General features: G+C 37.0%; 1 protein-coding gene across 8 annotated transcripts in view; it reads left to right on the top strand.

The window, feature by feature from the left end:
- The window catches only part of TTC13 (tetratricopeptide repeat domain 13), a 43,209-nt gene extending 22,831 nt beyond the window's left edge, over positions 1–20,378 (top strand). For 2 of the 8 annotated variants that reach the window (XM_087776365.1, XM_087776359.1), the window contains 12 exons: positions 371–527; positions 1,688–1,818; positions 2,154–2,286; positions 2,790–2,882; positions 7,109–7,192; positions 8,665–8,749; positions 11,106–11,211; positions 13,192–13,334; positions 14,069–14,148; positions 15,315–15,393; positions 17,376–17,455; positions 20,228–20,378. In XM_087776365.1, coding sequence (XP_087632491.1) covers positions 371–527; positions 1,688–1,818; positions 2,154–2,286; positions 2,790–2,882; positions 7,109–7,192; positions 8,665–8,749; positions 11,106–11,211; positions 13,192–13,334; positions 14,069–14,148; positions 15,315–15,393; positions 17,376–17,455; positions 20,228–20,351 — 1,295 coding nt within the window. In that variant the 3' untranslated portion in view covers positions 20,352–20,378. Of the gene's footprint in view, positions 1–370; positions 528–1,687; positions 1,819–2,153; positions 2,287–2,789; positions 2,883–7,108; positions 7,193–8,664; positions 8,750–11,105; positions 11,216–13,191; positions 13,335–14,068; positions 14,149–15,314; positions 15,394–17,375; positions 17,456–18,238; positions 19,484–20,227 lie in introns of those variants that run through there. The other 6 variants (XM_087776361.1, XM_087776362.1, XM_087776360.1 and 3 more) reach the window with 6 other exon arrangements.
- The last annotated feature ends 5,016 nt before the right edge of the window (positions 20,379–25,394 follow it).

The following is a 25,394-nucleotide window of genomic DNA, read 5'->3' as shown; positions in this document are numbered from 1 at the left end:
GAGAACCCCAAAAGTGCGAACATGCTTGTAGTTATGGCCATTTTAAAGAAACTGTCGTACGTTCTCATGAGCCCTGTTGAGTATGTCCGTTTAAAAAAAAATGAACGCTGATTCTTATTTGTTCATACAGTTGAAAACTAGGGCCACAAATGAAATATACATTTCTGTATAATGGTGAAGATACTTAGTTGAAATAGACTTATTTCTGTCTTGGAAATTAGCTAATAGCAAAATTAAATTAGCTAAGAGTAATGACTTACTAAAGGCATGTTGGATAACTGACAAACATATAATCTGGTTTTTGTTTTTATGTAATTACGTAAGTAGGCTGATTATGCAAACGGTATTTAACTTTATTTCTTTCCTCCAGAGTATTCTAGATACTTGCATGCGCATTTGGATACCCCTCTTACGGAGTATAATATTGATATAGATCTTCCTGGAAATTTCAAAGACCACTGGGCCAAAAATCTTCCATTTCTTATAGAAAATTATGAAGAACAGCCAGGGTTACAGCCACATATAAAGTAAGTGATATTTTTTTTTTAAAGCCTACTCCGAATGTTTTTTTCAGTTTGACTCTTTACAGTGCTATTCTGAGGCATTATAACAGCGTAAATGTTTGATACTATATGAAAGTGGAATTCCACTAAGTGTGTAAATCCTTTTCAAAATCATAGGGAGTGGAGTTGGTTTAGCTCATAAAAGAGGAAGAATGAAACTTAGAATGATTTTTCTTCACTTATGTCTTCACATAATCAATAATATTCACATAAAGTTGTTTCATATTCTGTGGCGTTACTGATTAACTATTCTATTTCTTTTTTCCTGCATTTAATGTTAAGGAATTGATAAGTTTGAGATGCTCAGTGTAGCGTTATGTTGCACCCTTATTACAGTTTCTTGTTATGTGTTAAGTTTTTATTTTGTTATAGGTGTAATTTCCTAGATACTTAATAGATTTTTTTTTTTTTTTTTTTTAATGGCAGCTGGGTTTCACTGGGGAAAAAATATTCTCCGGAGTAATTTAGATAACCAGTATTTTAGGAGGAGGGTGATTTCAGTCAACAAAGCAGGAGATTTATTAGAATAGGCTTCAAAAATATGTACCTAAAGGAAAGATAGCAATTTCTTCTGCTGTAAACTAGTTTCTAGATATATTTTCATGTATTCACTTTATTCAATTTTAAAAAAATTGCTAGGTCTTAAAAAATTTACGGCTTTTGTGTATATGGAATAGAATCCACCTTTTTAGCACAAGAAGCTTTTACAGAATTATGGGAGAAGTTACAGAGTAAGGTTACCAGTTTCTATACATATTCTTTTCTTACATAGTGTTAAAGTTCCTCAGGGTGAGTGTAACATTGAAGTATAATATATTATCTGTGAACTTTATTTAGCGTCAGTTATTATGAGCAAGTCTGAAGGTGAAATACTGGTTGTGACAGTAGTTAAGATTTGCCATTGGATTCAGTAAGACCAGGATTTCATTTGAGATATTGAGTGTAGCTGCCATGTACTGTGTATGTTCAGTGGGGTGGGAGGGGGAATGAGTGTTCTTTATACTGCTTTTAAGTATTTCTCACACAAAGGGTATTAATTATAAAATAAATAAATCTGTGTTTTACAACTTTCAGGACTTTTGTTGCCAAGTTATGTCTGATGCTTGTTTTTCTCCTTTTGTAAGAGATGTATTATTTCAGAATTTTGAAAGCTATAAGCCTGATGTGCAAGAGCTCGTATGTGTAGCTGATCATCTGGGTTCCATGATGCAGTATGAGACACCAGGATTTCTTCCAAATAAAAGAATACATAGAGGTATACTGAAAATGCTCTGTAAATTTGAAGGGGGGGGGGAAATAAATGTGGTGATAATTTAATGCTATACCTTTTCTATCTGCAAATTAGTTTTATGCTCTGTTCCTTTCAAATCAGGTAAAAAGTTTAAAATGAAAATAATCATTATGTCAGCAGGGTCTTGACCTAATCAGGGACTGGAAATCATGATCTCCCAGATTTTATTGATGTTGGCAATTCTCTTCCTGTAAATACATCACTTTCCTGCTTCATTTTTCCTGTCTGTACAAAAACGAATGTTTGGCTCTAATTGGTTTTCTGTTGTTTGTCCCTCTCTCCTCTCCCCCACACGCCAGCGATGGGATTGGCCACTCTAGAAGTAATGCAAGCTGTGCAGCGGACTTGGGCAAACTCAAAAGTTCGGATGAATGGGAAAACCAGATTGATGCAGTGGAGAGATATGTTTGATATTGCTGTGAAGTGGCGAAGGTAATGGTAAAAGAAGAGAGAGAGCAAGCCTTATGTTAGTTGCAATAACGGTGCATGCTTCAGTTAATCAAAAGGCTGAAGTCACAGAGGACAAAATGAATGCTTGCTACGACTCTGTAACTAGAAATTGTTCTGATAAAAACAGCAGGAGGGTTTAGGTACAAGGAGTGCACTTCTGAAAATACTCCATTTTTCTTCTTTTTTAAAAGAGAGAGGGAGTTGGGAATAGCATTTTCTGGTTGAGGCAAAGTTGTGAAAGACCATAGGATACATTGCAGCTTAGGCTAACAAAAGCGAACAGTTCCCAACTCCAGCAACATAACATACTTATGATTCGGTTTTTTTCTTATGGAAATCATACATGCATTTCAATAAAAACTTCTTCTTTGTGATCTCCAAATTCTAGCTTTTGCCTAAAATTATTCTGTGTGTGAACAAAGCTCAATTAAAAATATTACATGGAGTGAAATGTGTGCCAACATTAATGTCCTTTGTCTTTGTAGGATAGCTGACCCTGACCAGCCTGTGCTTTGGTTGGACCAAATGCCTGCCCGAAGCCTTAGCAGAGGTTTCAATAATCACATTAACTTAATCAGGTATGAGAGTTTTACCAAACAGCCTTCCCACACACTAAGGGATTGTACCAAAACTTACCGGCTGTTCATGAAACAGCATATTACAGTATTGAATGTATTTGTGCTTATTGTTTTGCTTTAGTATTTATTTTATATTTTCTAATGGAACATTTGGGGTTTGTGCACCTCAAATGTTCCCTCATGACATTTCCTCTTTTTCCTGAATTTCAGTTGTACAACTCAGTTATAGCAAGATCTAACTAGGATCCAGAAGATGCATATTTTTACGTGCTGTTTTTAATTCCCAGATTACCTGAAATGTAAAAATTAGATTAAGTTCGTCACAGTTGTAAATTTTGCAAATGCTGCTTCTCAAAGATAGTGGTAGCAGTAATGAAACAATGCATTCTATTAGCTTTAATACCAATCTATAATCGAGAGGAAAAACATAGTTCTTTTAGTTGTTCTCAAAGCAGGCCAAAGTAAAGCAAAAATGACAAAATAAGTAACCTGTGAAAGGTAAGAGTTGCACTTTCAAACAAAGGTAAAATTTAAAAGATTCAACCACTGTTGTACGTTCCATCTTCTCCCATGCTGCAAGACTCAGTATTGTAGTCACGACAGTGCTACCTCCCATGAAGGGGTAGAAGTCTGAGACTCAATGTGGCAACATCACTGTCAATCACAGGAGCAGAGTGTGTTTGTGTAAGTAAATATGTAGCCAGGGTTCATCTTATTTCCCTCCTCCCCGCCACCAGCCATGGGAAGTATTTGATCTGTCATTCTGCTTTTATATCTATTTCTTTCTTTTTTGAGAAGCTGTGTGGAAAAAGGAGGATAAGGGAAGCAAAGCCTTCTCAAGAATTATTTCAGGCAGAGAAAAACAGTGATATTCTAATGTTCACATACAGAGGCTAGTGAGAATTTGTCCATGCTCTTCCTTCCACTCTAGGGAATGGACCCTAGCAGCCTCCTCTTTACTTTAGGGAGTGGTTACAAGGTAGCGTTAAACTCCAATGCAGATCAGTAGTTGCCTTGCAGGGTGTGCTGCTTCTTGAGCAGTCATATGCTCAGGCTTCTGTCTTCCCTCAAGCCAAGTGTTACCTTTGGTCTCCAAGCTCTGTCCATCTTTGCTGTTGCTGCATTTCTCTCTTCTCACACGTACCATGCAGCAGAAACCACAACCATCTGTACTTTGAGACAAGGATGCATTCCATACTTCATCTGTTTCTTCCTGTTTTTATTTTAAATGGGAGAGTAAAAGCTTAATTTCTAGGTGATCTGTGCTGGCAGAAGGGCATTCATGTAACAACATCTGATTACCATGCTGAAAATAACATTGAACATTTAATCTGGGGAAATGTGTCCCTGTACAGGATCTTTGTGTCAGCAACTCTGTTTTTCACTGGCCAAAGTACTTTGCTTGTTTTCCTCTCATCAGAGAATGCTAGCAAAACTCATGATTTACTGTTCTAGCTGTTCTGGTGATTTCATAGTAATCTGAAATGACCTTCATGAACACTCAGAATGGTAGGCCCACAGTGAATCTAATTCTAACCTTTTGGTTTTGGCTCAGCCTTGACTTTTGGGGATCTCATCAGCATTTTGGTTGTGCTTTTTTGATAGCTAAGTAGTGGTTGTCTGAAAATTATTGATTTGACGCTTTTTTGGAAGGAACAATAGCTCTGAAGCAGCCTAAATACTGCTGCCTTAGTTGTTGATCATACTTTAGTACTGGATGGTGATTGCATCCTTTTTGATTCTGGAAACCCGTACTTGTTTGCCTCACAAGTAATAGCTGCTTTCATTGGTCAGCTTTCATTGCTTTCATTGGTCAGCTTTCTGTAGTGATTTGTTTCTGCTTTTGGATTCCCTCCCAATGATTTCACAAGAGGTGAGGGATAAAAGAAATTAATATATTAAGTAGTAATAGGGGTTTTTTTTAAATTTATTTTACCTTTGAAGCATGTTCTAGTCCACTATGATTTCTAAATGACAATTTACTCTTAATGGATTATACAGATCTGTATAATCTCCTTCTTGTGTTACTCAGCTGTAAAGTGGCTGCTGATTGAAGATATTAATAGGCTACAGGGCCAGCACCTTTTTGTTGATAATTGAGATCGCTTTATGGTCTTGTGACTCTTTTTCAGGAACATATACGTTGCTTTATATTTGCCTTATGATTTGAAAGTTATTCTCATAACTAAGGCTGAATTCTTTCTATAGCATGACTACTGAAAACCAGGTGTAACAGTAGATTATTTAGGCTGACAAATGGCAGCCTTCATGGTTATTAAATATACAAAGATATCAGCTGTTCAGTCAAATAAGTAGTGTAACAATAGCAGTTGGGTGTTCTTCTGGTATTCATAACAGATCTAGTCATGCTGAGCTCAAGCTGTCTCTAGGTTTTGTTTGGTCTAAATTGTGCACCAGTAATTTCTGTGTGCAAAAATATTTGGATTAGATATCTCTTAACATAACCTTTTTCTTTACTCAGAAGTCTTTGCATTTAAAGTCCATTATTGTTCAGTGATTCCTGTCAAATGAGTCTTGGCAAGGAGGCACTAGCATTCAGTGACTGCTGAATTAAAGATTCTTTGTCAGAGTGGCAAAATGTTTGGAGAGTGTCAGAAAATGAAAACTTTGTTTTGGGTCAATTTGGGGACCTTTTGTTAAAGGTGTATAAGAAACATCTTGCACTTCACAATGTTTGATAGGCTTCCAGATCTTAACATTCTCAAGATGCACGTATATCGGCTGTCGTGGGTCTATAGAGAAGTGCAGCTTTGGCTTATCTCCTTTCTGGCTTAAATGATCAAAGCTACCAAGTTTCATTTGAAGTAGAGACAATGTTTTTGAAAGCTTAAGTTATTTTCATAGGCAAAATAAGGATTTGGGATCAGCTAAACATTAATGATATACTCAATGTTCTTATAAAAAAAATGAAGACACTCTCTGAAATACTGCTGCTTTTGAATGCTTGGTGGTAGTGTTTATTAAACAAGGAGAAGGAGTGGAAATAAAAACAAATCACTTCTGACCTCCCACCAAAAGTCTTTTCTTGGTACTACTGTTTCTGGATGGCCTTACATAATGATAGGTCTGGTTTGAATGTATTTTCCAAGATGCCACTAAAGGAAAATCCAGTTCCTTATACTGACACGCTTCTGCCTGTTGTACAGATATATTTTTAATACAGATGGAAAATGATGGGACGTACAACAAGGGCAAATTATGTATATGGGTTTGTCTTCATCCTTTCGCTTTCCCTACCTCCCTTTCCTATGTGCAGATATGTATACGTTCTAATTCTGTTCAGTTTTTAAAGACTGATTCTGCCATTATTCCGAGACTAGGCCTACTAAAGTGTGAGACTGTCGAGTGAAACCTTAGACAGGGGCTTAAGCTGCCAAAAATGGCTTGGAGTGGAAAAAAAGCTAGGTGTACACACCTTCCTGTGATTGACAGTGGTTTTGCTTCCTCAGAGAGTGATAACATTTGCTTTATAAAATCTTGTTTTGTAGACTGGGAGAAGAGCAAGGACTCCTACAAATGCAATAATGGTATGTAATTTTTCCTCTCAGAGTGGTTATAATCCTAGCAGGTTTCTACCAAGTTTTTAATGTATATTTTTTCCTCAGTAGTCCAAGGGGAAAAACAACACATTTTTGATGTTTTTGTTTAACAGTTACTCCTTGTAACTGTTAGGAGTCAAAGCAAAATTACTTCAATATAGAGGGATGTAGGTGAATAAAGAAAAATGTATGTGGACTGTCAGAGCAGATCAGCATATCTATTGGCAAATATGTAAACTGGAGAGTGTTGGTTCTCAAAGTAAATCAATGTGCAGATTGAGAATTCTCTCCTAGTTCTGCAATATCTGCAAGTGTAAATAACTGTCTAGGGAAGATTATATCCTTGTACAAACTGATAATTATCATATAGGTAAGATTTACTGGGCATGGGCACAATGCACATGGGAAATATGCATGAAATGTAGTTTATCAGAGAACACCACCACTAATGATACATGAGCTTTTGGAAGCTCACTATGGAGTCTATATTCAAAGTGGGGTATGAGCAATTCACCACTTCAGATAAACCTCTAGTTCATTCCTTTAAGTTACAAAGCACCTGTGGATAAAATTCTGTCAAATATTAACGAGTAATATTTGTGTCTCAGCCCTGGAATGTTTGGTTGAAAAACAAGACTTGAAAAAAACCTTTTCTTTTCTTTGTAGGGGACAGGTCATTAACATGCGGTACCTGGAATATTTTGAGAAAATTCTTCATTTTATCAAAGATAGGATCCTTGTTTATCATGGGTAATTTACTGATTTCCCCCCCCCCCTTCACTCCACTTGTAATACTGATTTGAAATTTACATAAGACTCATTTCAGAAAGTCTGAGGGATATTTTCTTAATTTTAGTACGTTTGAGTTTTCTTAGTATCTATATTTTCTATTGGAAAATGAAAAATCCTATTCATTGCCACATAAAGAAACATAAACTAATGGGAAAAACCATTTTGAATTACAGTATACCTAGAAACTAATAATGGTGTTGAATTTGTACTCACAGTTTTGGCATGAATGGGTCTCAATTATTTCTAAAAAACATGATTTATTAAAGATGTTTGGTTTCTTCCTGGTAGAATAGAGTACAGTTTCTCTGAATATTGAGATTAATTTATTAAATAGTAGGAGTAAGGAAAAAAGAAAAAAGTTATAGAAGGTAATTTTAATTGAAACTGGTGTTTGACAAGTGGTTTTAAAGGAGCAGAGAATCTTTACTACCTGTTATGTAGATGGGTTGGTAGACTTTGTCCTGGAACAGAAGACAGTTGTAGAATCTTGAATGAAAGAATGCGACTAAAGGTAATCTGAAAATTGATGTTGGCATCTTCTTCAAACTTTGATCAGTTTTTTTATGAGTAAAATGTCTTCCCTGCCTGTGGCTTATTTGTGGCAATGCTGTTCTGATAACGTTAAAAATTAAGAAACTCTTTTAGCTTTAAACCCTCTTTTTTTTTTTGGCCTGGTAACTTTTATTAAATATTAAGTTCTGTTTTTCAATCTCATTATGCTACTTAAATATCACAAAATGAGAGTGCAGAAAATCCTTATAAGAGTTGAAAACATTTAAGTGTTAGAAAATTTATGATAGTTGCTGAGGATACCTAAGTTCTGTAGTAACTGGGAAGTCTGTCCTCTGTTGGGAGAAAGTTTGTTCAGAGTGAGCCAGCAGCATTTAACCTTAAACCAGAGCAATTTGTGCTGTTATTTTTTTAAAATAATTTTGTTCTTAAAAGGTGTGTGTACAGTAATTACTAAATATTAGAGCATGAGTTTAATAGGTTTCTTCACGGTCCAGCTGTGCCTGCATCTGTAGTATTTACATACCTTTGAGGCTACACAGATGCATATATTTTGAGAAGAATATTTCTAACATTGACTCTGTTCCTCTTTCATCTTTCCTCATCAACAACCCGCTGCCCACATGCACTCATGCAAACACTGTTTAATGCTTTAGAGTGGCCAACAGCAAATAATAAGATAAACCTGAAGTTTAGGTTTGAAGCTGAAAAAATAAGCTGAGCTGATATAGGAGGAAATTACTTTTTGAAGAATAGGAGAGCATGTGGCCAAGTATGAAGGACCTAATTTTCAGAAAAGAAATAATTAAATAACTTTCAATAACTTATTCCACTATGGCTAATTAGGTTAAAGCTAGATGGATTTCCAGAAATGCTACATGTGTTCAACCATTGCGATTCCATATTTAATTTTTTTCCAGTGCTAATAATCCAAAAGGACTATTAGAGGTTCGAGAAGCTTTGGAAAAGGTACATAAAGTAGAAGATCTTCTTCCCATAATGAAGGTAAATTAAAGAAAAACTTCAAAATATGATAAAAATAATAAAAGGTATTCCAGGAGATACGCAGTTCCTCAGAATATAACCATTGTGTATAAGCTTAAAATGAATGACTGGAAACACTAACTCAGTTTATTTCAAATCTGCTTATGTAGTGTATGACCTTCCCTTTGATATATGCAGCCATGTGATATATATTTGAAAGGCTTGGCCTAACTGTGAATTGGTAAAGAAATGACAGGAAAACAAAATGTTGAATGTAATTCTTTGAAGCCAGCCTTATCAACCGGGAGGGTTTGTGGTCAGATCCACCATGATGGGCTCATGGTGTGCCTGTGCAGTACGAAGGAAAAAAATTGAAGATGTGTATCTGAAAGATGAGGAACATGGAAGCTCTTTTTACCTTAGGTTCATTGGTGCAGGTCAGTACATGGTGGGGCTGGCAGGGGGAAACGGGGAAGTAGTTGCCCTTAGCGATTGATAGCTGATCTGAAATGAAGTCTTGGTTTACGTTCTTGTGCTTTGGAAGACTGTCAGGAATGGGGAAACCTGCAGGTTTTCTTCTCGGTGGTGGTGGTCTTTGTAGAAAGGCTTGGAATATATGACGTGCAAAATTATTTATATTCTTATGCCAACGCAAGTAATAAGGCTTGAGCTGGGTTTAAGTGAAAGGTCCTCCCGCTCTCCCCTCACTCGCCCAAATTAATCTAGGATGAGCAGTGTGTAAGTATTTGGGTTTGGGGAAACAGTTACAAAGTATTTCTTTTTAAAGGATTGGACAGGATTTTGTCTAGAATGGAATAAAACTTGAAAGAAACACTCATGCTAAATACAGACAAGCTCATTGCTTTCTTATCAAGTGTGTCCACATTGCTATTTCATGTCTAAGCAAAGCTGACAGATTGCCATAGGACAGAGCTCTCTGAAGATATATTGCTGCTGCTACTGGTAGGCCATCTGAGTTTGGATTTGTTTCTGGTAATAGTACTCGCTCACTTGTGCACTGTGGATATCTTTACAGAAGCTACATGGCTCAAGCACTAAATTTTTTTATGGAGTTTTTTAATATGTATTACTAATATAAGTGTCTTCAAAGAACATACCATAATTTTGGATGTCCTTTTTATATTACTGTCTTGTTCTTGGCCTTGAAAGATGAAGCCAAGTGGCTACTAACTGAACCTAAACAAAAACTTGTGATGAAGGGGTAGTAGATATTGGGGTGGATAGACAATTAAGTGTTCCCCACTGACACATAAATGTACACACAGGGCCCTGTAGAGCTCCTAATATGTCTACTGTTGAATTGTCGGCCAGAAAAAATGCTATTAGTGGAGTTAAAAATATAGGTTAGTCCAAGAGGATGATGTAAAATATATAAACATAATGGACTATACGTGACTTATTTCAAAATAAATGTCCCAACTGCAATGTCTCAACTCGCAGCAAATATTCTTCTTGGTTTTCATAACCTGTACATTTTGCTCTGGTTTGAATCTCCTGTATCCCATTCTAAATTGTATTGAAGTGGAATGCTGTTTCTCAATAGAGGCTTTTAGATTTGTTTCTTTAAATGCAGATTCTTTCTTTAAACAAAACATCCTGGATCACAAGTTCTATCTTAAAATAAATAATTGCCTGAGTAATTCATTCAACACTATTGCATAATAGTCATTAATAGTGCCTGTGTAAAATGAATGTCTGCTAATATTGATGTAGTTTGGTTATTCGGGTAGCTGGGGAATGTTGTATGCCAAAAGCTGGGCTTTTGTCTTTACTTAAATACAGCTTTGCCTGGTTTATGCAACTCTGGCTAGCTATGGTATTACACTTAGAGAATGTGGCTTTGTAAAATTCTTAAACTTTGTGATATTTTTCCTTCTGATGAGGATAAACATTAGTTGAAACTGGATCACAGTTAAGAAATTGTTGCTGTGAGCTGTATTGTGGAATTCACACTTAGACTAATGCAGCTACTTCTTAGTGTAAACATAAAACAGGCTCTCAAATTCCTGCTTTTGCATTTACATTGTTACACCAAAAGGTTACTATCACCATGAAACTTGGGGAGAAATCTGTACAACTCAAACTGCTTTGTACAGTTGCTTTTCATAAACAGTGCCACTTTATATTCGCTATACAGTTATAAAGTTGAATGTCAATATGCCTCATTCAATATTTATGATTTCCATTCAGTAGGAAACAAAAGATAAATGAAACAAGGTAGTTGACAGTAACTCTTTGTCCTGTTCCCTCAGTTTGTCTGTTTTCATTTCTGCTCCATGTATTTTAGGTGTTTCAAAACAATAGCTAGGTAGTCTGTCTGTGTTCACTCTAATGTTACTTTTTTTTCTTTTGAAAGCAGTTTAACAGTAAAACAAGAGATGGGTTTACTGTGAACACAAAAGTCCCCAGCCTCAAGGATCAAGGGAAAGAATATGATGGATTCACAATTACAATAACAGGAGATAAGTATGTTTGCTATTTTCAGAGGTTCACATACATTAAGTAATGATGAAGTATTAGCAATTAATCTTCTCAAATGCCATTTCTACTTGCATAAAGTGGGTTTTGTTTTTCAGTAGTGGCATTTTTGTAAATAACGAAAAAAATTGTTGATTTGAGGACTTCTGATTCCTGTTGTGTTCCCTAACAGAAAGGGAATATGGGTAACATTGATGGAATAGGCCAAGTTGAGATGATTCTCTAACATACAGCACAAAAGTGAAGAGAGACCTTGTTATTCGTTTTAGACTATTAAACCACTGTTGTGGTTTAACCCCAGCCAGCAACTAAGCACCACACGGCTGCTCGCTCACTCCCCCCTCCCTGGTGGGATGGGGGAGAGAATTGAAAAGGGTAAAAGTGAGAAAACTCGTGGGCTGAGATAAGAACAGTTTAATTGAAGTAAAATAAAATAGAATAGTAGTAATAGTAATAATAATAATAATACAATAATAATATACAAAACAAGTGATACACTATACAATTGCTCACCACCCGCTGACTGATGCCCAGCCAGTCCCTGAGCAGCTATCCCTGCCCCCTGGCCAACTCCCCCCTGTTTATATACTGAGCATGACGTCATATGGATGGAACAGCCCTTTGGCCAGTCTGGGTCAGCTGTAGTGGCTGTGCTCCCTCCTAGGTTCTTGTGCACCTGGCAGAGCATGGGAAGCTGAAAAGTCCTTGATTTAGTATAAGCACTGCTTAGCAATGACTAAAATATCGGTGTGTTATCAACATTATTCTCATACTAAGTCCAAAACACAGCACTATACCAGCTACTAAGAAGAAAATTTACTATCCCATCTGAAACCGAGACAGCTATAAAGTGCTTAAAGGAGAAAAAAAATCTCAAAAATCTCAGTCTTTATCCTTATCAAAATACATTTCTTGTTGTGAGACCTTGTCTGTTACGGTGACTGAAAAGTCCTGAGTGGAATGGAAATTTCTGTAATCTAAGAATGGAAGAGACTCTCTTCTATTTGCATTTTTGGCCTTTTTTTAATGTTTATTTTTGAGATGTTTGCAGACCTTCTATCTGCAATTGCTAGTTTAGATAGTACCTCAATGTATGAGGATACAATCAAGAGGCTTTGGGACACTCTTTGGGTGAGATAGTAAATTTCTCACTTTATGGATCCTGGCTCCTTGTCTTCCTGAAGAATGAGCATTAATGTGAAGCTCAGAAGCTCTGTCCCACTACTAACTAAAAAACTTTGGCTTATGGGATTTAAAATTCTATGCATTGGAATTTTTCCCAAAACTTGCGTGCTTCCAGTGAGTGGTGTGGAGGCCAAACTTCTCATCTAAAATGCTAACATATCTCTTGAGTTTTAGTTTTGCATTCTAAATCATATGCCTATATACAGTGAAATAGCATTAAATATACGGCCTCACTGTCTTGGGGAAAATATTTTGGTGTCAGTAAAATGGTCTGACTTTGTTCTGCACCAGCTTTGTTCTGTATCAGTCAGCCTGTTTTGATCCATAGTTTGTAACTATGTTTTTATACCAGCACAATTCCATTCTGGTAGTTTAAAAGTTAACAAAACTACGCTTTATATTCTGTACAAAAATCTCAAGCTCATGGAGATATTTTAAAATTTCATATTTCTTATTTTTTACCTACACTTTTAAGTGAAACGCTAGTACTTGTCAGGTATTCTTCAATGGAAATACTTCATCTGTGATTAGATAGCAATCTTTATGTATTCTTTCAGACAAACTTACAACGTGACAAAATGTTTTTAATTCAGTGATTTTTTTTTTTTTTTTGTAACTAAGAGGGGCAATGCACGTAATCTTCTGCTTAAGGAAAAATTATAGGAAAAAGGTTATGATGCGGTATTTAACTGCAGTACATTTGTAACTTACCCTGGATATTAGATTATGCCTCAAGTTCTGTTCAAAAAATTTTTTACCTCCTTTTTTGTTTCATCTACTTGATAGGGTGGGGAACATATTGTTTTCAGTAGAAACTCAGACAACAGAAGAGAGAACACAGCTGTATCATGCAGAAATAGATGCGCTATATAAGGATCTAACAGCTAAAGGAAAAATTCTAATTCTGTCTGCAGAGCTGGGGGTAAGGCTGTTTTAATGGAAATTATTAATTCCTTGATAAAATTCTATTATGTTTTTATACCTTCTGTTTAACAGTCAATGTTCTAATAATTTTTGACAGAGATCTTAGGTAATAAAATCGACTGCTTGCTTAAACCCAGTTACGACAAATGTTATAAGAAATTGCTGTAATTCTGTCTGCTACTTTAAAATTTGCTGTGCTTTGCTGCAGTACTAGAGAGAGTCCAGACAATGTCTTAATATCACAGTGTTCCCCCCCCTTTTTTTTTTCCCCCCTTTTCTTTTTCTTCCTCCTTGTTTTCTTTGTTTTTCTCATGGGTCTGTGTTCACTGTTTCATCATCCTTATAAGCACTGCTTAGGATTTGGCTCGTGGTAGCTACATATCAGATGAGAAGTAACACGACTGCATGAGAAGCACTAGAATTGTGTTTGTGTTGATCTGTATTGCAATGAGAATCTGACTACATTTGAGCTTGCGCTTTCTGGTTTTTGTCCTTTAACACAGTATAGATGAACTGTGTTTCACCTAAATTTTGAAGTTAGAACAAAACAATTTGCTTAAACATCTGTTAATCAGACTTCAACTTCTCAGCTTAACATTTTTCAGATTTGAAATGGTTCTTTAAAAAAAAAAAAATCACAGTACTGTGAGACTTTCCAATATGTATTCCTTTATATGGTATTACCTGTCTATTAAATTATCTTTAATTAACTTTTTTTTTCCTCTTGCTTAGGAAGTAGATGCTGTTTGCAACTTGATCCTGTCATTAGTTTATTACTTCTATAATTTAATGCCACTTTCAAGAGGATCTAGGTTAGTGATTGTCTGTATCATGTCTGTTATCTTGGATGCACACTGTAAAACATCCTTGTGTTCAGCATCTTAATATATTTTTTAATATAAAAAAGCTAAAAAGCTCTAGGTCAAGCTGTGTATGCACAGTCTCTCATTTTGTGCTGCCATGACAATGGATACTGACTTAGTACTGTTTAAAAAGCTAGTTTGTAATTGCTGATGGTAACTACTCATAGCTGCATGTATGTGTAAAATGATGAGTAGTCTGTATTTATAGACTTCAGCTCACACATTGAAAAGTGTCATTTTTAAATAGTAATGTTTGGGTTCCTAATCCATATTATGTTACACCACTGTAATTTCACTCAAGAAGCTTTACCAAAACATGTATTTAAGATGAAATATACTTTAAGATAACTTATTTTAATAAAATACACTAAAATATTGTTTTAGAAATTTATTGCAACTGTTAGGGTCACCAAGTGAAACCCTAGAATAAAGTCCCATATGTGACATATCTCTCCAACTGAAATTCTAGTTTAATTCAAACCTGGCTACATCTAATACTATTATGAATCTCTGTTCCACAAAGCACTTAAGATCTTTAACCTTATTATTAAACATAGTTCAGTAGAAAATAAAATTAAAAAAATCCTGAGAGATTTTTATAATCAGACTTTGCCTTTATCTTACAGAACGTAAAAACTAACAGAAATTCCGTCTCAGTTCACAATTAAAAAAAAAAAGTAAATTAAAAAAGAAGTTAAGTAACTGAACAGCTTTACAGTGTCTCCAGCTCTGTTGCAGTAGAGTTCATAAACTCTTCTGGGCTACAGCTAAGCTTCTTGGGAACAGGAGTTTGCTTTGTTTTCAGGTCTATGGAGTCTTAAGAACTTGTAAGTCTGAAGTTATGATTCTGACTACTGTAGAAATAGTGCTCTTCAGTAGTTAAACTCCATAGGATCGTAACTTCATTCCAGGGGTGTTGGAAAGTAACTGTCACTTCACTTTTTAAGTGTTTCATGCTTGTTTTTACTTCTAAAACAAAGTAACTAGCACAGTAACTTTTACTAGCCTTCCATGAAACAGTACTATATTCTATTTGTTTTGTAGTCTAAAATAGCATTATGGAAAGAATTCTACTGTACTTTGTTGGTTTTGATTTTTTTTTTTTTTTTTTTTAGTGTGATAGCTTATTCAGTGATCATGGGAGCACTAATGGCAAGTGGAAAAGAAGTATCAGGAAAAATCCCTAAAGGAAAGGCAAGTATCAAAATCACCCTTGATGGAAGAAATAATACTTGTAAATATGTGAGGAAGGGGCTGTAAGAATGAACAGAAGTTGCACACTTGTTTACTGGAAATGGGTTAGCTGCACACTACGATGTCTTGAAGCCTGAGAGAGTTTTGAAAATTTCATTGCTGTTCTGACAGCAGGTGAGACTTAGAGCTAGTGTGTGCAATAATTTTGGTTAGTCAAATTGTAGCAGGTTGTGTCCCACAGTAGTTACATATTTGTAACTGAAGCATTTCTAGTGTGCTGAGCTGCTCTTTTCAGTTTTCTTTGAGAAGGGTTCTGAGAATACTTGGGCAGAATTAGTGACTTCTGGCACACAGCAGAAATTTTCTGTCTTTGCTCTCAATGTATTCCAGAGCATTTAGCACTTGGTAAGTGGAAATGTATTTGCAACTTCTCTTGATTTCTCCTTCCCCTCTGTATTCTGCTTAATTTAAAATAAGTCCTAGTTTTTAAGTGACTACATTTGAGTATTATACCACCTTGCTCAATAAAGGGTTTCCTTTTCAAGTGTTGGTCTGTTAACTGCGTTAACCTCTTCAGCATGAAAGGGGTGAGAGCACCTCTGACTCTTTAACGTATTGTCAAAAGAATCAGTGAAATTCCAGTGAGAATCAAAGTTGTTGAAGAAAATATCCTGTGTGAATAACTGAAGAAAGAGCAACTTTCCCTTTTGTTCTAGGAAGCCCTGAAAACAATGAAGTTTGTCTTTTCAGTACAATGAATTCCTAGTAGCTTTTAAGAGCAAACTGCACTAGCCTAGTAGCAAGAAAGCTTCCTTTTCAGTATGCCATTAAGCTGGCATCTTCACTGTTCTGTGAGAGTTCAAGCTAAGGTAAAAGACTTATGTGGGTTTTCCTATGCGTCTTCTTAGGCCTTAATAGGGTAGTGCGTTTTGCTGACTGATTTTATGCAGGCAAGCCAAGTGTCAGGGTTACTAAAAAGCAGGATTTCTGACTTACAGGAAGCTTTGGGGACATTTTTACATTTGAGGGTTTTTCCTGAAACAGCGTGCCTGAATTAGAACAAAACCATTTTTTAGAAAAGTTTTCACCAGCTGGAAGAAATTGTTTTCCCCAGTTGAATGAAAATGGGAGATTATTTTTTTTTTTTACCCGATTCCTTAGAAGGATATTTCTGGTCCCAAGCTTATGACAGTATGCATTATCAGACTGCTCTGAAGACAAAGATGCCCAGTAGTCAAGAGTCCTGTTGTTGCCTGGCAGGTCAGTCAGTAGCCACAGCCAGTGTAGCTTCCAGTGTTGGTTGTGGTGGGGTGTGCAAACCCACAGAGAGCTTCAGTGCCTGGCATGCGTGCTGACTTCCAAATTGGTGATGAGGGACGAAGTAGTCTGGGCACAGACTAGTTAGTAAGCTGACTCCTGCCTTACCAAGAATAGAGGTAGCATGCTCTCAGAACCCTTCCTTGAATTCAACCAAAGTTCACTGAACCACAAATGTGTCAGCTTAAATGTTTCAGTATTAGTGAACCAGTGTTTTTGACTGAACATTGTCTTGCTGAAAACTGATTTTCAGCTGTAGATATAAAGTTGCACAGAGTTTTTGGCTATAGGTAGTCAAACTTGTCTGAAAATCCACTGTGGAAGGAAGTAATACAGAATGCCTGGAAAGTCCAACATAAATCTACCAATCATGTGATACAATATTTTGCAGAATACAGTATGTAGAAATGAGAGATATCCCCATTTTATTTGGACATTGTAATAAAGGGCTGAAGACAGTCAATGTTTCCTGGCACTGGCTCATTAGTATAAACATCTTGTTAAGAGATAAAAAAATAAATAACTGGATTTTGTCACAGAAGGAAGGATATGTTTTTAAAATTGAATTTATGTATTAAGAATATTTGAGGATTAACTTCCTGAAATTAGAGAACTTAAAATGTCTCTAATTTCTTAAGATCTCTTCTATTTTGTTGCATTTTCAGCTGGTTGATTTTGAAGCAATGACAGCACCAGGGTCTGAAGCTTTTAGCAAAATAGCAAGGAGCTGGATGAATCTAAAAAGGTAAATCTTTTTGTTCAGGTGGGGGGTGGGGAAATAAAATATGAAAGACTTTATATGTAAAATTTAAACCTATACTAAAAAATGTTTCTTAGAAATTGAGTTTAGTAAATGATTCAGTGTGTTTGTTAACACTGTTTAGGAATTGATAAGACAAGATTTGAATTTAAGACAGTAATTTATTTCTAGTCTAACAGAGTAGTTAGTAGCCTAGACATTGTTATGTGAGTGTTATCCTCTGAGAAAATTATTTGGGTTAATATTTTCCTCATTTTGTCCAGTGGTCAAATTTGCCTTTTTATCATTTTTTTATTAGTAGTAAATCTGGTGACAGAGTGAACAAAGCAGGGGAAAATTTTAACTTGTGGGTGTTTTGTTTTTTTTTTCTCCCCATTCTTAGGGATCTCTTCAAACTATATATCAAAAGTCATTTACTTATCCTTTAGTGCTATTTTAGTTTGGAGAATAAGTATTTTCAAAGCAGATGGAAGTTTTGAATATAGAGAATTAAGTTACTTAGTATAACTGCATGACTTTTGTATAATGCTTTAGAATTTTGATTTTCATAAGAATTGATTTTCGAATACTGAACACATTAATTCCTTGTCAGTATTATGAATCTGGTGCATTTGATTTGTTCCTTAGTGGTTATTCCCCATACAAAATCTAAAAATCTAGCCAGAGACAAAACCAGTTTTAGTATCCTTCAAGTCAGGGTCAAGACACTTAAAGGGTGCTGAGAGAACTGGCCGATGTCCTTACAAGGCCACCTATAATCTCTGAAAGGTTGTGCACGTCAGGGGGCGTTCTTGGTGACTGCAGGAAAGGAAATCTTGCGTCCATCTTCAAGAAGGCCAGAAGGACGACCCAGGGAAACTATAGGCTGGTCAGCCTCACTTTGGTCCCTGGGAAGGTCATGAAGTGAGCCCTCTAGGAACGCATTTCAGGGTATATGAAGGAGAAGGTGACCGGGCACAGTCAACAGGGGCTTACCAAACGTTGTGTGACCCAATGCGATTGCTCTGTGATAAAACGACTAGATTTGGGGATGAGAAGAAAGCAATTGATGTTCTTTATTTTCACTTCAAGGACTCTCACAATGCTCATACCAAGATAGCACATTATGGTCTGGACGAATGGACAGCTAGATGGGTAAAAAGCTGTTTGGACAATCAGATTGAGGGGGTAGTCAGCACTTTAGACCACACCTAGAATACTGCATCCAGTTTGGGGGCAGCTGCAGTAAGTGCTATGATGAACTGGAGCAAATTCAGTAGAGAGCCCCCAAGATGGTCAGGGGGCTGGAGCACATGCCTTAACAGGAATGAATTGGGCTTGTTCAGCCTGGAGAAGAGAAGGCTTTGACCTAACAGCAGCTTTGCAGTACTTGTGAATATTGAGAAAATGGAGTCGAACAGTGCTTGGTGGGAGGACAAAAGGCAACACACCTTACTTGAAATGAGGTTCAGACTGAGCATAATCTTTTCACCCTGAGGGGAGCAGGCTGCCCAGAGAGGCTGTGCAGTCTCCACCCCTGGAGATTTTGAAGACCTGACAGGATAAAGCCCTGACACCGTGGTCAGACTTTGCAGCTGACCTTGCTTTGAGCAGGATGTTAGATCACAGACCTCCTGAGGTCTGGTCCAACCTGAGTTATTCTGAGAGCCTGAGGAATTCTGCAGCTGCTGTTAGTGCCAAATATCTCATACTGATTAGTGTTGTTTAACTTCATTATCCGTGGTTCTTAACCTGGTAAATTGCACTAGGCTATAAAATCTCTTCCTAAATGAGGAAGGCTATTAAGAAAACTCAAGGACATCTTTGTTGGACTCAGGCTAAAAATCTACATGGAAATGCGGTCGAATTCAGCATTTATTAAGGAGTGACATTTTTAAACTACAGTGTAGCAAGTTGTGGTTTTTGTTAAAAGTAGTCTGCACAAATATTGTGACTTGGTTGTCTTGGAAATATAAAATATTTATTGTTCCCACAATTTTTTTACTCTAAGTCTCCTAATTTATATACTCAACTTCTTTCTTAATCTTCTGTTCATGTCCCTTTTTTTTTTTTTTTTTTTTTTTTTTTTTAAGACATATCTTACTAAAGGGGAACTTCTCTCTTGGGAGCAAAGTCAGCTTAAGCTGTTTTCAACCCTACCTATGTGTTTCTGACCTTCTCAGTTGTACTGTTGAAATTTGTGGGAATCCATAGCAAACCAGATCAGGGAACTGATTTGTGTTAAAAATAACCTTGCCAAAACCAAAATTTATTTTTAACTGAAACCATTTTGTAGCATAGTCCCACTGATAGCATTGCTGGCTCAAATGAGAGATGTATAATGGGTGAGGAATGAGCCAGATTGGAGAAAATGCTAAAATTGGCTTTGCTTGGTGCTGAGAAAAATATCTGTAGAACCACAGCCCAAAGGACTTGAAGTAATAACATGATGGTAATTAACCTGAGTGGTTAATTTGTCTGTGGTAGAAGAATAATAGTGGGTAAGGTAAGTAAGGCTTGAAGACTTAAAGCAATAAAATTTTGCTTTAACTTCTGCTGCTTTCGAAGGTTCTTTTATGTAGTCATTATTTTCATTCTGTATAGTGAGTGAGGAGTCACGAGAAGCAAGAGCTGGTTGTGGGCAACAGATTCTTGACTTCAGGTCCCAAATTTGTTGGAGAAGGGGATGAAGAGAAGTATAAGCTAATGTGTTAACTTCCAGGTAAATCATAAAACTTGGCAAAAGATAAATAATTTTCTTTTTTTCTCCTCTTTCAGTATTTCACCTTCTTACAAGAGCCTACCATCAGTATCAGAAACTTTTCCAACCCTGAGAACAATGATTGAAGTACTAAATACAGACTCATCTCATTGTCTAAAAAAAACTATAGTTGTTGTATAATTTATACAAATAAAAGGCCAAGAGGTACTGCTTCATAAATTATTTTGAAGGGGAAATTATGGTCAAAATGGTTTGGTTTTGTTTTGTTTTTAAATAGAGTAAACTTATTTGACTAGTTATCACTAGAATAAAAGGAATCTTTCCGTGACCAATAATATTAAAAAGGAAAAAAAGAAGTAGAACAGCTGATTTCTTGTACTGAGACATGCTCTAACAGGAAATACAGTTGTTCAGGGGTCAAACCGAAGAGCAGTAATAAACTTCTATCAGAGTTACGATCTAAACATACTTCAGGTGAAAATTTATTTAAAAGAAAAAGAGGACTAATCTGTGTTGGAAATACCGCTATAGTACTTTGCATTTGGGTTTTGCTTTTTTTTTTTTTTTCAAAGCCTCTGTCTTCTGCATGGAAAACTTCATGAGCTGTACATGTGTGAGTAATTGGTAAAAACACAGGCGTTTCATATAATGCAATCCATTGAAGGAACAGATGTCAGCTTAAAAGAATGGGTTTCAGGAAAACATCATTTGGAAACAAAAACAAACAAATGATGTATTTGGAGTTGGGCTTTTGGTGAGTAAATGTCAGAAACGCAGCAACTGTACATCAGTCTCCCTTTCCAAGTACCCATTGGTGGCGGTGGTTGGTAAAAGATACCAACAGATGGACAGTTTATCGGGAGAGCTAGCTAGGGCTCCTTGAGTTGTTGTTGTTGGAAGGGCCTGGCAGCATTCTGGAAAGGCAAAGCTTCCTGTAGGGCAGGGCTAACTCAGTTCAAACAACATGGACGGTACTGTGAACCAATTTCTGGTTGTAATAGGGATAGTATTATTTCTGGTGAGTCCTAACTGAATTATACTCATCTTAACCTGATAAAGAACTCTAAAGTCACAGAGCTCAAGCTAAGTGATTTCAGAAACAGCAAGCAATGGTGGGGCAAAGGTCTGGTTTCCTCAGTGGCTTTGATCAATTTTTTTTTTCCTGCCTGAATATTCAGCATTTCAGAAAAATGTACAAAACTGTTCTGTTTTAGATATAGCTTTCAACTTGTTTAATATTGATGGTCTAAACTGTGGTTCTGTTGCTGTCATCTTTCATACAAATACTCGTTTACTTTGCTTGCTTCCAGTTTTCCAGCGGTTAGGGCTTTGTTGGGCAATTGCAAATACCTGTCCTAACCATGTAATACAAGATATGCTAAAGAATGAGTTATTTACCGAGGGAGAGGGGAAAAAAACATCCTGCATACCCCAAGCGTACCAATAGCAGTGGTGTGGTTGCTTTTCTCTGGCTACAGCACAGGGCAATCTCAGTCCCCTCTTTAATGAGGAAAGAAGTGCAGCAAAGCATCAAGAATGTTGATACAGGTGACCTACTTTAATAGTGGGACTGAAAACAGGGTGGATTTATGGAATGGAGGGTCTTTTTTTGATTATGCTACACAAGTATTTGTCAGATTTGAAGTGGACTCTGTGTGTGTGCGTTTAAGTTCTTGGGGGAGTGAGGTGCCACAAGGTAAGTTAGAAGCTGCTGTGAATGCTGAAATCCATTATAAGAAAAGCCCTGTTGATTTAAAGTTAGCTTTCACTATTTGTTACCTCGATTACTGTCAGAGTAGGACAGCCATGGGTAGCTAGGCCTGAGTGTTCGCATGTATAAAGGATTTTCACAGAGATAGAAAATGAATCCTGGGAAGCGGATGTATGCTACGTCTACGTTAGCAGGAAGTGCGTCCCACCCAGTATGAGCAGCTCACTTCCCACGCTATGTGCATTTCAGAGGTTTTACTTTTGTCTGCTTGTGTAGTTTGTGAACTGGCTGCTCATTGCATTTGGAGCGCATGTTAGCAATGCATCTTCCAGTTTGGATGCCTTTTGGATGAAACGATGTGTGTTCTGAAACCTCTCTGCACTGTGAACCAAAATGTGAGAAGTGGAGAAAATGAGGAGACCTGCTTCAAAAGTATGCTCCCGATACAAATTAAACCAGTGGTGCATATATACCCCTGGGAACTCTTTCATGAACTCTCATATTCTAAGATTGTATGTTGAAAATACAAGGGTAGGGAAAGAATGTGCTTTCCTTCCACTTAACACCTTTTATCACCTATTGCTGAAACAAATGTTGCTGTCTGTGTAGTAACTCTTCCTCCCTAAGAACCAGCGCTGTTACGGTATTAACTTCTTGCCGTGCTTAACTTACGGTTCTGTCACCAGACTTGTAAGCACAGCAGAAATAATGGTGTATGAAGGCAGGGGAAGGAATAGGAAACAGATTTTTTTTTTTTTGTTAGATGTTTTTAATCCTGATTCTGGTATGTCTGAGAGTTGGTCTAAAATACACTTCAAAATTTGCATGGACTGTACTGGAGCTACAGTGATAACGTGGTTAGATGTGATAAAAAAATAGTGACCCAACTCCCAGCCAAGGGAAGAATGATCTAATGTGCAATATCTTGAACTGTAGAAATCAACATTTTGTTTTGCAAATATCAGAAAGCAAATGGTGTGCCCCTGTCTGAGCCCATTGTTCCTAAAGCCTCTTCTCACACTTGTTTGCGGGAGAAATTATTCAGTAGTTGCAGGTACATGTATCTGATCAAGGGCTGCATAAAGATGAGTGCCCAAAATGCAAGGAAATCTAGAAAACTGGGGAAACACCTGTTTGGAATCGCAAGTTGTTAGCCCTTAATGAACACTAATGCTCTTTATAATGTTGCTAAGCTTTTGGAAGGATAGGTATAATTTTGAGTAAGTAAGTAAGTAAAACCTCATTAGAAAAAAAAAAAAAAAAAGCAGAATTTCATATGCAGACCTAAGGTTCATTAACCATAATAAAGGCAAATATGACCACCTGGCTGGCTGGTACTAATGAACATGCATTTTAAACTTTCTTGATCAGAATTTATGTAAAGGACAAAAGTAGGTATTTCTTTCCGAGTAAGGATAAAGGAGGCTTGTGAGTTTTCATTGAAAGAATTGGGTTGCTGTCCAATTGTGACAAAGGCATTTTCCTACTGTTCTTTTGCTTGAGTACCTTCCCCTCCCCCACTAGAAATAAGCACCATTTGCTTTTATGGTGTCTTCTATTTAAAGGTCTGGAAGTTTCAGAAACCTCTATTAGCTTTCATTATGGAGGAGAGGAATTGTTATTTTCTGCCTACCTAATGGAGAAACCGGTACAGTAGCCAGGAAGAGATGCCTAACCTTATGCCTTCATGGTATTCTGATAGTATGAGCTTTCCTTTAAGCCTGTAAGTTTTCTTATACCTTGTGTTATTCATTGAGAAAGGGGAAATCTACATCGGCACTGACCAGGCCTTGGAGCTATAAAATAAGAGGTTTCTTGTTTTAGGGATCAGACTAGAGGGAGTGGAGACGGGGTGGTGGGGAAGAAGAAAATTCCCTGGACAAACAAACCATGTACAGCTGTCTGGGTTTCCTTCTCCTCACTTCTCTTACTCCTGTGACTGACTCCATACCCATCCCCCTGCTGACAGGCAAAAAGATGATATTAATGGGAGAATCAAGGGAGGGTCGGTGAAATGTGTGTTCCGCCTCTATGAGTGTGTGTATGTGTGTACGTGTTTCAGAGGCTTATTTCTCTGGGCGTGATACAGATGACTAAGAAAGAAAGCGAGCTCAAGTCAAATGCTCTCAAACAAGTTTAACAAACAAAACAGGGCTATATAACTGGGCTGGTTTGTGATGACTTGGAGAACTGTAATTACCGCCGAAGAACCAGATATGTGGAGAAATCTAATTATCATTTTCCATCCTCTTCTCTGTCATCTTAGACAGCTGATCTAGCGCTATCCTTTGAACTCTTAAATGGGAACATTAATGTATTGCAGCCCCAACCGTTTATCTATTAAGAATAATATTAAAGAAAGCAGAATGAGGAAAAAAAATAGGCTAAGCAGTGAAAACCCATTAATCTGAACATCAGTATTTATGTGACTTTGTAATATACTTTGAAGATAACAAAAATACCCATGCAACTACCTAGGACAAAAGGCAAAACAGGTTTAGTCTCAGATAAATCTTCTGACATATTTACCTGTCTTTGGTAAGCTTGCTTTGTTTTTGTGGAGAGGAACTATGCTTTCTCCCCACCCCACCCCAGGAGACTTTGGGGGTCTTTGGGGAGTTTGGCAAAGCATTTGCTGAGGTACCACACACAAAGTTAGGACTTTAGACAGGAAAAAAGGATGTTTGTACAGTGAATGAGGAGTTATCTGAAAGGGAGAAACAAGGTGGTGGGCTGCCAGGCAAGCTAAGCTTCGTAGTGTGGTTTGCCAATGAAATCTGCAGGTTATGGAAGGTTTGGTGTGTTAATAAAATGCGGCAGAGAATAGCAAGTAGGGAGAACTCAACATCTGAAAGTACCTGAAATTATTTTATTGCATACAATTTCATCCCAAGTATTTTGTAATTTCCAAATACCGAGTTCCAAGTTTGGGTAATACAAGTTGCAACTAATAAAACTTGCTACGATCAGGTTGCTATGGAAAAGGCATATAGAAACCCTTGCATATGCCAGGAAGGATAGTCCAGATTTTTTTTTAAAGATGTTACACAGTGCTGATGGGCTGTCCTCTGCCATACTGCTGCATTGGGGAGTTCTGGCGGACAACTCTGTCCACCCGTGGTCAATAAAGATGACTTCAGACAGCACCAAGCGTGGGGAAGGGTGCTGGAGCAAAGGCTGATTTAACACAGCATCTCCCTGTAAGTACATGAGTCAGAAAAACAGACTCGGACAAAAGAGTTAAGGCTAAACAGAACCCTGCTCCTGACACAAGCTGGTCATAATGCTGGCAACTCGATTTCAGAAAGTTGGAAGAGTTTGGAAATGAAATGTTGAGATGTTGGGTGTTGTGCTGCAATTATCCTTCACCAGCTACTTTCTGCCCCCCATTCTCCTAAGTCACTGAACAGCTGGAAGAAAGCATTCTTCCTCTGGCAGCACACCTACGACTAAAAAACCTAGTTCTTTCAGCCTGTAGGAAATCTGTTTTACCGATACACAGACTTGTTATG

The sequence above is a fragment of the Nipponia nippon genome, unplaced genomic scaffold (genome assembly GCF_047370975.1).
Source record: "Nipponia nippon isolate SJK-2023a ecotype South Korea unplaced genomic scaffold, ASM4737097v1 scaffold_4, whole genome shotgun sequence".
Taxonomy (NCBI): Eukaryota; Metazoa; Chordata; class Aves; order Pelecaniformes; family Threskiornithidae; genus Nipponia; species Nipponia nippon.
The sequence above is the reverse complement of the archived record's forward strand: the minus strand, read 5'-3'. Positions and strand labels throughout refer to the sequence as shown.